The sequence below is a fragment of the Taeniopygia guttata genome, chromosome 2 (assembly GCF_048771995.1).
Source record: "Taeniopygia guttata chromosome 2, bTaeGut7.mat, whole genome shotgun sequence".
NCBI classification, from domain to species: domain Eukaryota; kingdom Metazoa; phylum Chordata; class Aves; order Passeriformes; family Estrildidae; genus Taeniopygia; species Taeniopygia guttata.
This window is the reverse complement of record NC_133026.1, coordinates 147,782,769-147,801,027: the sequence shown is the minus strand read 5'-3', so window position 1 is coordinate 147,801,027 and position 18,259 is coordinate 147,782,769. Positions and strand designations below refer to the sequence as shown.

The following is an 18,259-nucleotide window of genomic DNA, read 5'->3' as shown; positions in this document are numbered from 1 at the left end:
CAAGCATAGGCAAACCAAGGGGCAACAGCCTATAGAAGGCCTTTGTGACCAGGGGCATCAGCATGGAAACCGCCAGGCCTCGGGGACTGGGGATTGGCAGCCATATCCACCAGGCCTTTGTGACCCGCAGTGACATCGTGCCCAGAGACCATTGTGACACGGGTCCATGTTGCAGATCTTGGGGCTACCTCACCCTGCAGTGGCCACTCCCAGGTGAGCAGCTCTCTGAGGAGGCAGCAGCTACTCTGGAGGCAGCAGCTCCCTGGGTGATTCTGGCCAGTTTCTGGCAAAAAACGCCCAAGATGTGGAAGCAGCAGCAGGAGGCGAATGCCCACGGGTATCCCCGTCAGTGGCAGCCACTGCTGCACAAACGGCATGGGCCTGCAGCAGGGCAGGGCTATGGCCTAACACCCCATCCAGCCGCACGGGGTGTGCCGCTCTGCACTGCAACCCAGCCGTCATGGAAGCACCTGGAGCACTCTGAGACAGAGGAGCTCATCAAGGTGCAGGTAGGACATGGGGGCAAAACCTGCAGCGACCTGTTGGCAGGCCTGGGCCCCTATCTGCGGGAAAACAGGACCATCAAGACCGCCTCGAGAACCTCCAAGGGGCTAAGAGGCCGCCAGGAGCCGCAGGGAATTCCTTGGCCAGCCAAGCAAACTGTGCGTCGCAAGCAGCTGTGCACAGAGGATGATGAGGCTACGATGCGTCGTCTACGGAAAATGAGGGAGGAGCTGCAGGAGACAGAAGACAAAGTCTATGAAGAGATGTTTAGAGCCGCCTTCTCCGCACTGGACAAGAAAGAAAGCCCCATGAGGTCCAGCAGTATCCTCAGAGATCCACCAAGCCCCATCCTGGAGCCTGCTGCAGGCCATTTGGAGAGGCACAGCGCATTCTGTGTGACCAACGATGCTGCAGGAGAGGCACCAAAGCACTCGGAGTTTGTGTCTCTTGACCATTTGTTGGCCGAGCTGTGCCCTGTCTCTCAGGACTCGCTGTCCAGTGATGCTCTCGTAAAGGAGCTCTTGGAAAACTGGGAGCAAGAGGAGCTCCCTGACAGAGAAGTGGCAGGAGAGAGGGACAGAGAGCCAGAGAGTGCCTTGTTTCTCCCTCCGCAAGACAAAGAAGGATGTGTCCGCAGGGACGTGTCAAGTGTCACCCCAGAACTTGCTGCAGGCTCACAGGGGCTCTGCAGCATTTTGGGCCTGACCAAAGACTCAGTGGGAGAGACAGACACAGAGACGGCACCTCCTGACCGGCTGGCACACCTGCGCTCTGCCTCTGGCCACGAACCCTCCTGCGACGCTCTTCTACACGAGAGCCTGGAAAGCTGGCAGGAAGGAAAGCTCCTTGGCAGAGCAGCAGCAGTAGAGAAGGACAGCGAGCTAGAGAGCCCATTGTCTCTCCCACCGGAAGAAGAAGATGAAGAGCCAGCACCTTCTTCTCAGGAGAGCAATCCCTGCGGCAAGGGGCACAGCGAGCCTGTCCCCAGGGCGCTGCCCGGAGAGCCAAAGGGGTTCGGGGTTTGCGCCTCGCCTGCCGATGCCGCGGAGGAGGCCGGTGCAGCAGGCATGGAGGCTGGCTGTGCCCGGGCTGCCCCTCCCCAGGAAAAGCCCTGTGGGGATGAGCCGCCGGCAGGGCCGTGCCCGGTGCCTGCCCAGCCCCTGGCACGCAGCGTTCCTGCCTGCCCCGCTGGCAGCGCAGCCGTCCCACAGCCCCCGGCCCCACGGCGATGGCGCTCCATGGCCAAGAGGGCCCGGCGGGCTCTGCGCCGCCTTTTCTCCTTCAGCTGCCTCAGCGGGCAGCCGGAGCAGTGAGCCCGGGGCCAGCACTGGGACGGTCACCAAAGATGCCTCAGGGCTCACCCTGGGCATGCCCAGCGCCCAGGGGCAGCGGCAGCGGCAGCTCCCGGAGACAATCGCACCAGGAAGAGTAAAACACCTGATGCACTGAATGGATGGATGGCGCCCAAGGCAACCACCTCCTAAAGGTAGGTCCTGCTGCCGGCCCCAGCCCCTCACCCCCAAGCCAACAGCAAGGCAGCCTGGTCAGGGACAGCTGGCTAAGCAAGGATGACAGCTGCCTGGTAGAATCCCAGAGGAGCTTACTCTAGGCCTCGGCTACTTTTTCCAGGGCCATCCCCACCCTTCCCTCAAGGCTGCATTAGGAGCTGACAACTTCTACTTGGGCCTCAGCCTTGCAGGTAAATGGAGGCAAGCCCATTCTCTCTTCACATGGCAAATAGGAAAACACCTCCCTGGATACTTGTTACATAAATGGGAGAAAGCTGTTAACTCCTGATGAATGACCCAAGGGCTTCACCTTCACAGGAACCTCCGGGACTCCCAGTGCAGAGACATGCAGGGTCAGGACGGACCGAGAGGATGCTGCTGGAATCAAGCATCTTGGACTGACCTCTGCTTGATCTCTCCCCTCCCCACCCTACTCTTGCTCTTCCGCATATCACCCCACCCTCAATCTTCCGCACAACATCCTCACTCCTCACCCTCTTTTCTTCCCGCCCCCCTCTGTCCCATCCCTATCTCTCTTCCCACCTATCTGGTTCAATAAAATCCCCATTGTTAACTTCTGTAAATGGTCTCCTTGGCACCTTCATTTGCGCACAGAAATATCTCGCTAATCCCATCTCAACAGGGCCATACATCTACACACAGCACTCCAGGTCTGGCCTCCCCAGGGCCTGACACAGAGTGACAGTCACGCTGCGGCCTGGTCCTGGTGGCCACATTAGTGCTGACACAGAAGCCCAGGATGCCACTCACCTCCTCGCCAACTTGGGCAAACAGCGGCTCACATTTGGCTCCTCTCAGCCAGCACCCCAAGGCCTTTCCTGCTGGGCACATTTCCAGCCACTCTGCCCCCAGCCTGGGCCACAGCAGGGGCTTCTTGGGACACAAGGGCAGCACCGAGGCCTTGCTCTCCTTGAACCTCACCCCGCTGGCCTCACACCTCCCAGCCAGCCTTGCTACATCTGCCTCCAGAGCCGTCCTAATCTCCAGAAAATCAACACTCCCACCCACATTGGTGTCATCACTAAGTTATTGCTGAGGGTACCCTGCATGCCCTTGCCCACACCCGCAGGACACACACTGAACAGGACTGGGCCCAGGGGACACAGCTCGTGAGCAGACACCGCTGGATGCGGCACCATTCCCCACCACTCTCTGCACGTGGCCATCCTGACAGTCCTTAACCCAGCAAAGAGCGCCCCTGCCCAAGCCCTGGGCTGACGGCTTTTCCAGGACTGTGCTGTGGGAGATGGCATCAAAGGCTTTGCACAAATCCAGGGAGATTCCACACCCTGCTTGCCCCTCAGGACTGGGGCGAGCCACCCACAGCCCAAGGGACATCAGGTTGCGCAGGCAGGTCCTGCCTTTTCTAAACCCATGCTCACTGAGGGACACTGATCCCTCAGCTGTCCTCTCTGGGCCCTGTCATCCCCCTCACCATCATCTGCTCCAGAACCTTGCTGGGCCCTGAGATCAGCCTGACAGGCCTGCAGCTCCCCACATCCTCCCTGTGGCCCTTCTTCGACATGGATGTCACGCTGCCACCTCCACTCATCTGGGCCTTCCCTGACTGACCAAGAGTGATGGCAAAATAGATTGATGAGAGGCTTAGCCAGCACTTCCATGGGCTCCCTCAGCCTCCCTGGGACATTCTGGGCCAGACCCCCAGACTTGGCAGTGTCCAAGTGGCTGCAGAGGTCACTGACGAACTTCCTCCAGGATTGCAGGGGGTCTGCTCTGCTCCCTGTCCCTGTGTGCCAGCTCAGGGCACTGCTTGTCCTCAGGATAACCAATGACTGTTGAAGGCCCAGGCAAAGAAGGCATTCCGTACCTCAGCCTTTTACTCATCCTTTGTGATCACATTTCCCTCATCCCCACATTGATTTCAGAAGGGCGATTTCCCTTGGTGCTCCTGTGTTCCTAAACTTTTTGAACAAAAAATGCTTTATTGTCTTTAAAAGGAATGCCCAGATGAAATTCAAAGAGGTTTTGTCTGTTCTGATGATATTTCTACCTGGGTTCAAGGCTGGGACACATGCTGGGCTGGGTGGGAATCACACTTTGGCACATGACATGTACAAGAAGACAAGTTCTCTCTTCACATGGCAGATAGGAAAATGCCTCCCTGGATACCAACAACAACATAGTCTGGAGAAAAGTGTTAACCCTGAATGAGCGACCTGTAGTCCCCAGCTCTAGAGGAACCACGTGGACCCCAGTGCAGAGAAACACGGGGTGACAAAAGACTGACACGACACTGCTGGAGCCAAACTTCTTGGCCTGTTGTCTGTTTAATCTCTTCCTCACCTCACCCCAGCCCTGCTCTTCCCCATGCCTCACCCCCCTCCACTGTTCCCCAGCCCATCATATCTCAAAAAGGGGCTAGGGGCAGCCACCCAGCAGGGCTAGAGATGAGTTTCAGCAGAACAGTGGCTGAAATCCTGGGGACAAGGGTGGCTGGTGGTAGCATTCTGTTCATTTGTGTAGCAGTGTCCCTGTCCTGACAGCTGGGGTGGCATAGGGTCACCCACTGCTTTCAAGAGCAGGGAACCTGTGTCAAGACACCCGAGAACTCATCATGGAGAAGGAAGCAAGATGCCAGAAGGAATCCTGCAGGTTACAGTGGCAGATGACAGGAATGCAAACAGGTAAGGAATGCACATCAGGAGGTGAAGATGGAGTTTAGTTCCATTTGCCTCCAAAAGAACTCAGCTGGCACTGAAGGAAAATGGGGCCTGGTCCCTTAAAACCCCCAGCAGCTGTGAGCACAGGCTGAGGCTGTTTCCTCCCTCCCTGCATGGTCCTACTGGGGAGATCGCTGCCAGCACAAAACAGCCTGAATTTCCAAGTGACTCCCACCTCCACAGAGGGGTAATTTCTGGAAGCAGACACTGCCACCCCTTGGTTTGATCAAAGAATCGCAGAACAGCTCAATTTGGAAGTGACCTATATGGATCACTGAGTCCAACTCCCTTCTCTACACAGTGCCTCCAAAAACTGGACCATAGGATGAAGACCACCATGGGCTCCTAGCAGGTCTCTCTGCTCCTCTCAGGTTTTTCAGGTTGGGAGACCAGGAAAAAAAAAAAAAAACAAACAAAAAAAACAGCAGCAAAAAGGAGTTGAACAAACATTAGCTTTGAGGTTCCCAAGAAACAGGCAACATTTCCCTGCAGCCATAGGGCCAGAGAGGGATGGGGAGTGCTCAGCCCAGTCACTCACAGCCTCCCTTCTCCTGCCAGGGCAGCTCCTGCTCCCTTTGTCCCTTCTCTGGGAGACAGAGACTCACAGAGGCAACTACACCTGGCCAAGCTCTCAGCTGGCAGAGGGGAAAAGAGCAGCTCTGAGGAGCTCAGAGGTGCCTTCCCACCACCAAGGGGCCCACAGGAAGTACCTGAAACTCTACTGAAAACTGAACAGAACCTCACAGTGCTGTGACTGCAGGTCCATTCCCACAGCTGAAATCCTGGAGCAAAGCTGAGATGGTCAGTGAGCACCTAAAAACCAGCTAAGAAGACAAAAACAAGTCTAAAAAGTATGCCAGGAGTGAAAATCAGTAAAGACAGCAACAGGTGGGCAGCAGGTTCATACAGCTGGTTCATTTCTGCAGTCAGGGAAAGTTCATTAACAGCCCTTGTGTGTCTTTGAATTCAGTAAATAATCCTTGTCACTTACCCCAAGCAGCTTAAGCAAGCCAGGGGAGGAAAGAAAAAACCTGAAAGTCACAGATATGAGGCTCAAAGGTGGACACATTACAGCAGAAGCTGTTTCAGAAAGGAGAACATGCACAGAGAAAATCCCAGGCAATTATTCATTACAGCACACAGAGAGGAGCAAGTCAGTGCTAAAATCATCATTCTTGAGTATCAACAGGAAAACAAACAAAGTACAGAGGTCAGAGTATCAATATAGTGTTTAATATTCTTAAATTGATATAAAAGCTAAAAAAAGTAAAATTTTTGTTACCATGCTATGATAAAAATTTTATCGGCAGAAATATTATACAGAGTCATAAAATTTCTAGTCATAATATTTTCCACTTGCTTATACTCTTCTGTTTAGCCCTTCACTGGTTTATATTTATTAAGAAAAGTAGCAGCCCATTTTGTCCTTCTATTTACAGTCTTTTAGACACTGTGTTCCACTCTGCACTGATGCAGATAAAACTATTCTGCACAGATGCATTGTTTTACTTTGCAGATAAATGTCACCAGTGGAAAAACCACTGTGGACCAAGCACCAATCAGGGAATGCTGCTCTGGAGACTCCTCCAGGCTGCAGCCCCTGGTGCGTGTCCAGGGATTGAGGAGGGGTTTCAGAACTGTGCAGAACTTTAAAATACCCAAAATAACAGCAGTTCGTCTGATTGCAGGAACAAGAACTGAAGGAAGGAGGAGCAGAGGTTAGTCTGCATGGAGACTGAGAGATATTTCCAAAAGCAAATATAATATATACAGGAATTAAATAAATTAATGCTTCAGTTTAAAAAAATCAGTTTCACAAACTGTTCCAAATGCCAAGTGCTGTGCATTGTTTTCAAAGAAAAAAATACATTTAAAAACCTAAAATATTCATTGGAAATACCTTGTTTCAGCTGGAGGAGCTTTCAGTGCTGTAGGGAGAGCCTGTCTGTGCCTTCATTATAAACAAAACAGCCCCAGAAATCCCATCAAGGGTAAGGGACACTGCCCACCTACAGCTCTGAGCTCAGAAAGATGATCACAGTGACAAGTCTGTGCACTTGTCTTTTTCCTTTCAGTGCCCTTTTCCACCTATTACAGGCTGTAAAGACATCGTTAAATCCTTTTTTTTAAGCAACATTGCACTGCTGAGAGAGAGCTCCCATGGAATTCCTGAGCTGGCTCTGATGTTTCCAATGTGACCTGTCCCACGCAGGTAACCCCAACCCTCCACACCACCTCATGCCTAGTTGGGAAGACAGTGACCTGCCTTCTCCCATTTCTGTTCCTTTACCAAATGTGCCGGAGCGGGACAGGGTGTGAGGCGAGATTTGCTTTGATTTCCATTTTATACAACACAGGCACGGAAACCCAATAAATACACAATAATAACACTGGCAGGTGGTTGAAGTAGATGCAAAATGCTGAAGTAAACACAGTCCCAGGTCTTTGTCTTTCCCCAGAGGAGGCAGACACATTTGGAATAGGGTGATTATCCGGCCTTCCAAATGGCAATCTTCCCTTCTTCCTTCCCAGAGCCGCTGAGGACGTACCTGTCCTCTGCCGAGCACAGCGCCTTCACCGCGTCGGCGTGGCCGACCAGCTCCTTCTCCACACTCTTCCTCTCAGCACTGACCACGTAGATCTTCCCTTTGCTCTTGCCCTGCAGCTTCCCACTGCTACCAACCCAGAGCTGGGGGAACAAAATAAACCCACAGTCATTTTCACTATTTCACATTTCAGTCCAGGACACAGTCAAGGAGGTTTATGTGGCATATTGGTACAGTGAGGGTTCCCTCATGTTTGGCTGGAAAAGGGAAACATTGAAAATTTCCTCATCAGGATAAATAAGGGGCTTGGCCACCATGGCTCCTGGCCACCTCCAAGTCTCCTCAGCTGTTGTGGTATGAGCTGAGGGCTCCTGGTGGTTGTCTCTGCTCCCCTCTGGTTCCAGCTCAGGAAACCCTCTGTGCCCCACACTGGAATGTTCAGCTGCTGATCGTGCTGGCACTGGGGCTGCTCTCCCTCACCCCTGTGTAAGGCACAGCATGCCAACAAGTGCAGAGAAAATCCAGGGAAGAGCACCTAAAACTGCCAAGAAAAAGGAACAGCTGTGTCCTAGGGTCATATGAGCAAAGATCAGAAGATGGCTTGGGTTGAGGGGACTTTAAAGATCTCATTTCAATCCCCTGCCATGGTCAGGGACAGCTTCCTCATGACCAGGTTGCTCAGGGCTCCATCCAACCTGGCCTTGAACAGGATGGGGGCAGCCACAGCTTCTCTGGGCAATCTGTGCCAGGGCCTCACCACCCCCACAGGGAAGATGGAAAAGCCAAGACTCCTTTGGTTGGAGAGAAGGCAGCTAAGGAGCCTTTACAAAAGGTTTATGAACTAACAGAAGAGCAGATAAACTGAATGTAGAACCACTGAATCACTGTTCCACCCTGAAATTAAGGAAGTCAGGGACATATGAGAACTAGAAATAGTTCTGTTTCACTGAGAAGAAAGTACTTCTCTGTACAGGACTGGCAGTGAAATTCATGAACCTGCTGCTCTCCAGAGAGCTGTGGCATCAGCAAGTTCAAAATTAAATCACAGCCAGAGAGATTGGGTCAAATAATAGGTAATAAAAGACACAGGCCAAGGTGCCAGACAGAACACATTCTATTTCAGAGAGACACAGCATGTAGCTGAGTTTTTCTCCAGTTTATTAAAGAAAAACAATAGCTTGTTTTTAATTAAAGCCTGTGACTGACAGCCCTACCAATGTTGTTTTCAGCCTTTACCAGGCTCCAAGTTCACTCTCCATAACTCATTGCTGTATAGAGGGAACAGAGTGTGAGTGGTGGCACAGGGTCTGCTTGGAGCCTGTCACTAGTGGTGCCCCCCAAGTGTCAGTACTGGGCTCAGTATTTTTTAATTTATTCATAAATTATTTAAAGAAGAGAAGGGAAAGGAACAAAGTTCTTCAGTAGAGCAAAAGAGAGCTTAATGCCTTGGGGGGTTCCAAACAATCCTCTCACTCCCTTGAAACAGAGGTTAAATATATCAACCTCTGCCTTGGAGAAGAATACCCTAAAATGATTTTCCATTTTAGTACAAAAGTCTAACCAGAGGCTGAATACAGAGAAAACCTCCCTATTCCATTAAAAAAAAAAAAAAAAAAAAAAAACATTTTTGAGGAAGGAAGGAGGGAAAATCTGAGAAAAGGATTCCAAAAATTGCTTTCCTAATAGATACATATTAACTATTTATTTGCAAAGTAACCTTGAATGGGCCCTTGTGGTAGCACAACTACAATCATTTGCACAGCTCCTGATACTACATAAAAGCAGGTACACAGAGGCCAATAGTGACATGGACACAAGATGCCAAGCAGGAATCCATTGGCTCATTTGGTCTGTCCTGAATTAGGAATGTGGTAAATAATCAAGGAAAAGGTTATCTACAAAAACAGGCCAATTAATTGGTATTTGTCATTTGTCTGGTAACCTTTTTTCAAGGCTTAGTCTGAGAGGCCCTGAGATAAAATATCAAAGGACCTAAACTTTCTGTTTCTACAGTTCTCTGGAAATATCAGTGGCTAATAAATGTCACCAGACATTTAACTACTGATGAGGGTTTTTGCTTGCCATGCATTTTGGGGTACACCTGCAACAGCCATTTGTGTTAGGCAGTCTTTAGCTTCTCTGATTTCAAAGAGGAATCAACATTCCAAACCTCATGTACTTATGCAACCCCCAGTGAGGAAACAATGACAGCCCATGACAGCTGCAAACAAACAAAACTTCAGTAAAGAAATCCACAAGAGGCAAAAACAGCCCAGATGTCTCTCACCTGATTTTTAACTCTTATCATACAAGTAATCTCAGAGCAATCCTGAAGATGAATCTTTTGAGGTGTACTTGAAAGGTCTTTGGTATTCCAAATGTACAGGTCACTACTCCCCGAGTAAGAGGCCCACACTTCATCTCTCTAAAGCACAGAAAGATACATTTAAACACTGTTGACAGAAAATGTATCAAAATAACCAGGGCTTGTAATGCCACATGGCCCTGCCTCCTTTAAACTTCATCGCCAGAGTAAGTGCAATACCTCTGGAAAGAGCTGGAAGCCAAGAAAAGAGGAACACACATCCTTCAGGTGCTGCTCGATTTTCATCTGCAGTTGAAACTCGTGGGTTGACACCACAAGAATGCAACTTCTGGTACCTTCAATATTAAAGATGCAGAGTTAGTAATGGAAGTGGAAGAAGTTTCCATCTCTAACAAAACAAGGATGAAAAAAGCAAAATAAAATGAAACGTCCAACAACTGTCTTGTTTCTTTCTGTGAAGATGATTTTTGTAATTATTACAATTTGATGAAGGGACTTACAGCACCACAGTTGGTCATTATGAAGCTTCATAGAGGTGAGATTTTGGCAGGGCAGCTGACAGACACAGTTCACTTTCAGAGTGCTGATGTTCCAAGCAATCACCATTCCATCTAAACTGCTGGAATACGCTTCGCTGTTGGCATAGATTAAAAAAATTAAGAAGTATAGTGTGCATTCATGCTCAGAAAAGAGTGCACACACAAAAGAGACTTAGTTGCAAAAGAACCAACTTTACAGTAATCCAAATTAATGTTCATTTTTAAATTACCTTCAATATTATCCTTTACAAATTCTGTATCAACTAGAAACACTGCAGGTTAACTCAGAGCTCAGTGAATGAGAGCACATTACATCATGCATGAGGAGTAGAGTACAACAAAACATTCCCTATAATTCCTCTGAACAATGTTGTCTCATGGATATTCTCTTGAGTTAGAACAAAAATATCTCAAACTATTCTTATTTGTTACTGCACCTGAGAAAACAAATTATACTATCCCATTTCTTTTTACCTTTAACATTTGTTTTAGAATGAGCAAACCTTTTTCAGAAAGTTTCAACAACACTTAACAACAAATTCTTCCTGAAACCCAGTTACACCTGCTGCAACAATGGCAGACCTACCGACCCTGGAGCTGCTTTTCCCATGGGAAGACAGCAAGTTAAGACCTTCAGCCAACACTCTTCCCAGTGCTACCAAAAGATCAAAAGCATTTTGCCTGAACAGAACAATAAATGTGTTATTTCTTTTATAAACAGGCAGGAAAAAATTCAGAAGCTTGCTGTAAACATGTAGTCAATGACATGCTCAAAGCAAAAGTGAAGTGGTCCTTAAACTACATCTGTATCAATTGTTCACTGGATGCTGCCAGTTCCTGGCTGTTTCTCATCCTCATCCAAAAGAGGATTCCTTTATCCCCTTTGTTCCAAACTGCCCAGTGTTCTTCTTTTAAAAAGAAAATTCTCAGTTGACATTTACAATATGGGAGCTACAAAAATTAGCTAAATGAAGACTTTATTAGCAGGATAAACCCTCCCATTTAAAAAAATAAATTCTTTCAACATCTAGGAAAATCAAATTTGATCTACCTGGGTGTTCCATTCCTTTTCTCCACAATGATGTCTGTAACATCAGAGCGATGATCATTCAGTTGCTTATTACAAGACATACTGTGGGTGTTGATGATATAAATAATGGAGTCCTGAGAACCAATCCACACTTGACTCTGTTCCACCATGACCATGCAAGTCTGGGGAGAAAAAGCTCAGGGTTAAATAAAGCTTAGGAGAGAAATCAGTCTTTAAAGTAATATGGAAAAGGCTGTATTCAGGTGCTGCAGTTTGCTGGTGATCACTGTAGGAGATGAAGACTTGGCTCTCCAGTGTTCCATCCTTTGCTCTGCTCTATAAATGAGAGAACAGATCTCTTTTCAAAGTTTATCCTTCAGTAAACAGGATTAATAATTTATCAAAGGGACTGACTGAAGTGTGCTTCCTGCCCCAAAGTAAAAGTTACAGAGGGCACCAGAGGAACCACAGATGTTAATGTGCTCCTTTCCTCTGGACTGGAAGCCAACCAAACTGTCCATTATATCCACACTTCCTACTTCATCGAAAAGTAGTGTTTAAAAAAATACTGGTCCTCTACTGTCTCTGGATTGTCCTTCCCCTCCATCACACACTCTTCATTTATCTCCCTCCAGCCATCACTTGCAGCTTTTTTTATCTTCTTTTAGGTATATGACTCTTCTGGAATTCCATCTTTTCTCCACCCAGCTCTTCACCATCAGCTTTACCCCTCCCTTTCTGACTCTCTCTCACAGTCATCCACAGCAATCTCCTTTATCTTTCACACAAGTGACATGTCCAATCCCTTTTCCTGTGTGTTCCCTCTACTGTGTGTTTTTCACCCAGGTTGCATGCCTGGTTCAGATTCCCTTTTCACAGAAAGAGTTACTCTTTCAGGTGATCTTTGACAAACCACTCCCTTTCACCTGCTGGTTGAGACACTTTCTTTTAGAGCTCTAGCTGTCTTTCAATAGCATCTACCTGGTTTCCTTACACTTCTTCCAAACCTCCAGTTCTTCAGTATGGGTGAATTTTTATCTATTCCTAGGATTCCCCTTCTCTTTGGGTTAATTGTCTTTTATTCTTTCTCCTCAACTGTTTCAACCCTGCTTTCCTGCCCCAAGAACCCATCAGGCCCTCCCAAATCAACCCATCACTTCTCACCACTATGACTTGTTTTATTATTAATCTATTTAGCCTCCTTTCTGCTTTTCTCAAAAATCTCCAATTTTCCAGGTTTACTGAAGCCCAGACAACTCAACAACTTTTAAGGAATGATGTGATTTTGGGTCAGACAGACTACAGCAACAAAACCATACCCAGCTGAAGCAGGAATTGTGATCCTGTGCCAGTCTTACCAGTTTAGAGCGACCCATTTTGAAGCAGTGTTGCTGTATAGACCAGGTAGAGGCATCAAAGACTACAACCTTCCCCTCATTTAAAGCACACCAGAGTTTTGGATGAGCATTGTCCAGTCTTTCTGAAGGGTCAAGATGCCCTAGAAATAAAGCAGAGAAGAGGAGAGAAGTAAAAGAAAATATAACGTTTTTGGAGACTTATGGGAGAGTCATTATTAGGCAGAGCAGGTTTGTAATGAAATGCATCTTCTGGAGTTTACATCATCAGTTATTGACTGACACAGTTCTCACAATGCATTGTGCTTGTTATCATCTATTTGCTGAATTCACCCAATGATTTAATCTTACACTCCAAAGATACTCAGAGCAGTCATCAATGAAAGAGATTATCTCTAAGAGCTGAGCTCATTAAGATTGCAGTAAGGCTTTTAAGCCCTATAAATACAACTAATAAATTCACTCACTCTTGTCTACTCCATCAAAGCCTCTCATACTGTGAAGAAAGAAAAGTACCACTGAATCAAACACTCTCCCCAATGTTCCTTGCACTGTGGCTCAAACTAACTCCCCTGCAGGACTTTACTGAAAAATAAAAACCTAACAATGAATATTGATCAATGGGGGAGCATTATCCATCCATCCACCTGGCTCAGTAAGTGAGCCAGAAATCTTAATGAGAAATCAGCCCATTAACACAGTATTGAAGTCTGTGATAAGGCACATGTGCAGAGAAAGGCAAATTAAGACAGTGAAAACTATCCCTTGGAGTATCTTAACATGCAACATTACTGCTCTTTTAAAATTATTTTTCTGGTTTAGTATTCAACACACAACTAATCCATGTCAGAATGAGAACACATCAGGCAGGCATAATACCAGGAGTTATAAGATAATGTACTTTATAGGCTAATTAAAGCTGGGCTAACCTAAAGAGAGCAACACATCACCTTACCTGGAGTATAAAGCAAGACATCTATTGCCTGTGGAAATGTCTCACCAGCTGAGGGATTGATCTTGTGCTTTAGTGTCTCTGAAGTAGTTTTGGGGACCATCATAGGCACTAAAATAGATTTTTAGAAGGTAATGAAGTGCACATTTAAGCCTGAAACAGAACTCCAATTTTTATAAGATAGCAATTCTACACCATTCATTCACATTTCTCACTTTTCTTTCCCTCTAGCTTTAGCTGAGAGCTCAAACATCATTTGTATGAATTCTGGTAGCAGAGACATCCACCACCCAAGGAGTCTAAAAAACCAAGACAAAACCATGGCATCCAAGATGGAGACAGAAGCAAAAGCATGGAGACAGAAGCAAAAACCAAAACCAAACAGAACAAAAAGAAAAAAAACAAAAAAACAAACCCTAAACTTTCTACTTACTATTAAATAAATTGCATTTGTGAAAGTGCAATCAGGCTAATGTCTTTTTGTATTTCTACAAATAGCCAGTTTGAAAACATACAGACTGAAAGAACAGAAAGAGATGATGCAACATCAACAGGCTTTGTAGCATTGCTGTGACTGACCTTCATTTTTCATCCTGTCAAAGTAAGACAGTTTAGAGGCTGCATAGATGCTTTTGGAGGACTGCAGGGCACCAACCACAGCATCCATCAGGAGAACATTTGTCAGTGCTTGCTGGATATACTGAGGATCCTAAAGACAGAAATCTTACTGTAATTTATCTATTGCTCATTACTCTTACAAAACACCACGCTCAAAATCACAACACGAGCCATACGTAGCACAAGCACCAGGCACTTGCTGCCCTGCAGCACAATTCCTGCAGACCCCACTCCCACATCCCATGTTCCAAGGCAAGCCTTAGAGCAGGGAGTCAGAAGCCAGTGTTATTACAGGAGTACTTCAGATCTGACACAACCTTGATACAGGATATGCAAACAAAGCCATATGAAAAGACACAGCAGACATAGGATGGATACCCATTTCCAAGCTGGATATTTCTTCATGGGAGAGAAGCACCATGAAGTTCTAAGATTAGTTCATGAATTATTTAGATCAGAGATAGCATATTCTTCAAATTATTTGGTTACAAATTCCCATATTTATACCTTGTGATCATACGCCATTTTCTTTCCAGCCCACATTTCTTTCACTATCAGGTACCAGAGATCACACTCAGTTTTAAGGTTGGCTTCAAATACTTCTTTTTTAGATAATGTTTTAATCCTCAGAGTAGGTATTCTCAAAAGAAGGAAAGCTACAGTTGTGCTCTTAACATCCTGGAAAGTCACAGGAAACAGAAAACAAAGAGAATGTACCCAAACAACAGATGATTCAGCACTCAGCCCACAGGGCAGCTTTGTCTAATTACAGCTAATTATTTCAGCTGTCCATACACCCAGTAAAGCAGAGCTGCACTTATGAAAATAAGTTTAAACATCATCATAGAGCCTTGGCTCCACAGTGGATATAAACTGACCCACTGATACATTAGTCACATGAGCACATTTAATGCTCATGTTATTAAACTGATCTACTCCATATCCTATGTGCTGCACCCTGCAGATTTCTCTGAGTATATAACCTCTTGATTTTCAGTCATGAAAGTTTTGGTCCAAACCCCCAGAAATTTACCTAACCACTCACACAGTAACTTCAGCGCTGTTTCCTACTCCCCTTACTGAAACTCAATGATGAGAGCCAGCTCACTCTGGAGAAAGGGCCATAACCTATATGCACAGGCATGCCAGAGGACAGGAAGCTGATGCTCACCTCTATATCCCTGAAAGCAGCAATTGGGACATAGCCAGGACGGCCTCCTTCAGTCAGCAGGAACAAGCGCTTCTGGGTCAGAGCTATTTTCCCTACACCATAGTTGGTTTTAACTGAGCAGGATAACTTGTAGACACATTCATTTTTATCTAGATGCTCAATTACTGCTGGTGGCAGATTCACCTCTTGAGCTTCTGCTTCCGTTTCTTTCCAGTAGTTGTAGAAATCTCTGAATGTTTCAGGATCAATTTGTTTCTGCTGTCCTAAAAAATTTTTAAAACCTCTTTTGTGTCAGAAATTATTAGAGATTTGTACAGGAACATGAGTTTACAAAGACAGTAACTGTCAAATTGTGCCTCTTTATTGTGCATATAAGTATAGACATTTTAGGCACATGTCCCCATCCCAAGGTTATCTCAGGCACTATCCTGAGATACCCCCCAAAGGTACAACCACCCTTCACTGAGTAAAATGTAACTAAAGTCACTCCAGCTCCACTTAAACATAAAGGAATAGTAAAAAAAGTGAGTTAAGAATGGGGAGAAGTTAGAGAAGACTCCATATAAATTCTGTGATCAGTCAATAGGTTGAACCTGTCTTCTCCCCCATAGGATCACCTTCTGGGTAAGAATCATACTCTAGGCACACTGAGTCATTATTTCAAGCTGGCTCTTACTGGGAATTAGAGCTTGATAAGGCTTTGAATTAATATATTGCTTTAAATGTATTTTTGCAGTCAAATATTACAACCAGCAATTCTCATACTTTAACCTCTGATAATTTTACTAATAGAGTGAGAATCACTAATAGTGATTCTTCTTTAAGCTGTTAATGCGAGTCCTGCAAGAGTGCTGGCAGTGGGTAAAGGACACCCAGGAGGGGTCTCTCTGTTTGGCAGGGGACCCTGGACAAGTCAGTGGAACCCTCCTCCATGCAGCAGCTGCTCAGTGGAGGGTTTCCACAACAGAACACTGACAAACTGGTCAGACAAAAGGGGCTCAGCTCTCCCAGGGCACTGACAGACCAACCAACACTAAGAGTTTGAGTAAACCTCCCTTTTTCATGTGACAATGCTAAATAAGAATCAAAAAACCCCCAACAACCTTATACTCACCTACTGTCAGAGCATCAAATAACCGGTGGATGGTGCCTATATCTCTGACAATCCCAGACTCCTGAATTCTCTTTACAAAATCATCCAGCTGCATGTGTGTTTTTGGCAATTCAAAATTTTTTACGTGGTCATCGATTTTCAGAACTTCCCTTTGTTTTTCCATCACTCGACTTATCAGCCTCTTGAGCTCAGGTTTGCGGTCTGCCTGCAAGCGCTCCGAGCGAGGCAGGGTCTCCACTATTTTTCTTACAAGATCAGTAGGGAAAATTCTTAAGTCTGTTTTTTCTAGGTTCTGAAAGTCAGAAAGTGCATTTAGTAGTTTCCCTTGCATCAAGCTAACAAGGCCCCGGAGGTAGAAGTACCTTGCCAGCAACACGGAGTTCTCAGGGGGTAAGGTACTGATAGCTTTGCTGAGGTGGTTGAAGAAGTCTGTGTAGTAGGAGTGAACACACTGGAACATCAGAGGAAAGTGAATTTCAGGGATTTTGAACGTGGTGATGGATTTGGAGGGTGTTTTTATAGCTAGAAACAAACACCAAGAGAGTACATTGATCAGGGAAAGGAGTAGAAGTGTAAGTATCTTCACAGCCAGTAATACTACAAACAACAAACAGAATCCCCATCACAGCAACAAGCAATTACAAGAAACAAGAAGAATTACAGCTGTCCTAGGGACACAAATTTCTGTATCTATCGTCCCTATTGTGAGAATATTCCCTAATCAGTTTTGGAAAAGTTAAAGAAAAAAGGAGGGGAAAAACCCTTATGAAGTTCTTTCTAAACCGTGATAAGCTTAAGCCTGTGTTTAAATTAAAGGTAGTAGAGAACTGGACATAAGGTGGGTGAGGACTCAGAAATCAATTACCCAAAATCAATCCCACTGGGACCACTCACTCTTTTGTAGTTCAGCAAAACTTCCAGCAGGCTACAGACTGACTTCACAAGCCAGGGGAAGCACAGACAAGCCCCAGCTCAAAGTGACTCAGCCCATCATTTCTTCCCTGCAGCTGACAGTGTTTCTGTGACAATTACTCGGTGATGTCACCCCAAAAGACAACAGAAGAGTCTTTGTCCATTACAATCATCCCTTACCAACACCTCTTTCCACTTTTCGAAGTGAGGAGTTCCTGGTGGGGCCCTGGGGCAGTTGGATGTCCTGCAGGTTGGGCATGCTGATCACCATGCGCCGGCTGGCCTTGCGCGCGGCGCTCATTCGCTTGGAAGCCATTTTCTCTATTGTCAGCCTTCTGGGGGTGGGAAACATCAAATCTAACCTGAGGAAAATAAAACCAACACATTACTAGTTTCAGAACTCACACATACACACTAAATTGCTGCCCGTTTTTTTTTTTTCTTTTTTGTATTAAATCTACAATTTCAATGGCCATCTGTTCATGTGACTCTTTTACAATAATCATAATTAAATGAGAGTTAACAAATAATCATAATCTTATTTATAGATGATCTGATCTCATACCAAGAGAGTCAAAAGGACTTTTATCACTGATACAAATAGAAGATTCAAAACCAGAATAAGAAATGAGAAAATGCTACCTGTCCTCTTCAGACTGAGTACTCAAGTCAAGCCGAGCAAAAGCATCCATCTTTCTGTTCAGACGAGCTTTAAGGAAAGAGTGAAACATGTAGGTCTCTAAAACCTGTGAGACACAAAGGAGTTAACTGTGGATCATTTATAAGTTTACATTTTTATTAGCATGTCTTGCTCATTTTTATTACCTTTACACATGCACAACTGCAACCTTCCAATTTAGCAATCACAAAAATAGAAAAGATTGGAAGCTTCACGAGAAAACTAATTAAGTTTCCATTCTCCTCTGTACTTTGATGATATATGCTTAGTGGCAAACAGTAATCTCAAACAGCCCTCCAAGAG

The 18,259-nt window shown here is 45.9% G+C and overlaps 1 protein-coding gene across 2 annotated transcripts in view; it reads right to left on the bottom strand.

Annotated features, from left to right (window-relative positions):
- Nucleotides 1-5,925: 5,925 nt before the first annotated feature.
- DENND3 (DENN domain containing 3) overlaps nucleotides 5,926-18,259 on the bottom strand; it is a 31,622-nt gene continuing 19,288 nt past the window's right edge. For both annotated transcript variants that reach the window (XM_012572128.5, XM_072925060.1), the window contains 13 exons: nucleotides 17,920-18,023; nucleotides 17,458-17,639; nucleotides 16,366-16,887; nucleotides 15,252-15,514; nucleotides 14,588-14,758; nucleotides 14,042-14,171; nucleotides 13,466-13,573; nucleotides 12,514-12,653; nucleotides 11,177-11,337; nucleotides 10,087-10,220; nucleotides 9,806-9,921; nucleotides 9,548-9,685; nucleotides 5,926-7,403 (listed from right to left, as the gene is read on the bottom strand). In XM_012572128.5, the coding sequence (XP_012427582.5) occupies nucleotides 7,203-7,403; nucleotides 9,548-9,685; nucleotides 9,806-9,921; nucleotides 10,087-10,220; nucleotides 11,177-11,337; nucleotides 12,514-12,653; nucleotides 13,466-13,573; nucleotides 14,042-14,171; nucleotides 14,588-14,758; nucleotides 15,252-15,514; nucleotides 16,366-16,887; nucleotides 17,458-17,639; nucleotides 17,920-18,023 (2,370 nt within the window). In that variant the 3' untranslated portion in view covers nucleotides 5,926-7,202. The remainder of the gene's footprint in view (nucleotides 7,404-9,547; nucleotides 9,686-9,805; nucleotides 9,922-10,086; nucleotides 10,221-11,176; nucleotides 11,338-12,513; nucleotides 12,654-13,465; nucleotides 13,574-14,041; nucleotides 14,172-14,587; nucleotides 14,759-15,251; nucleotides 15,515-16,365; nucleotides 16,888-17,457; nucleotides 17,640-17,919; nucleotides 18,024-18,259) is intronic.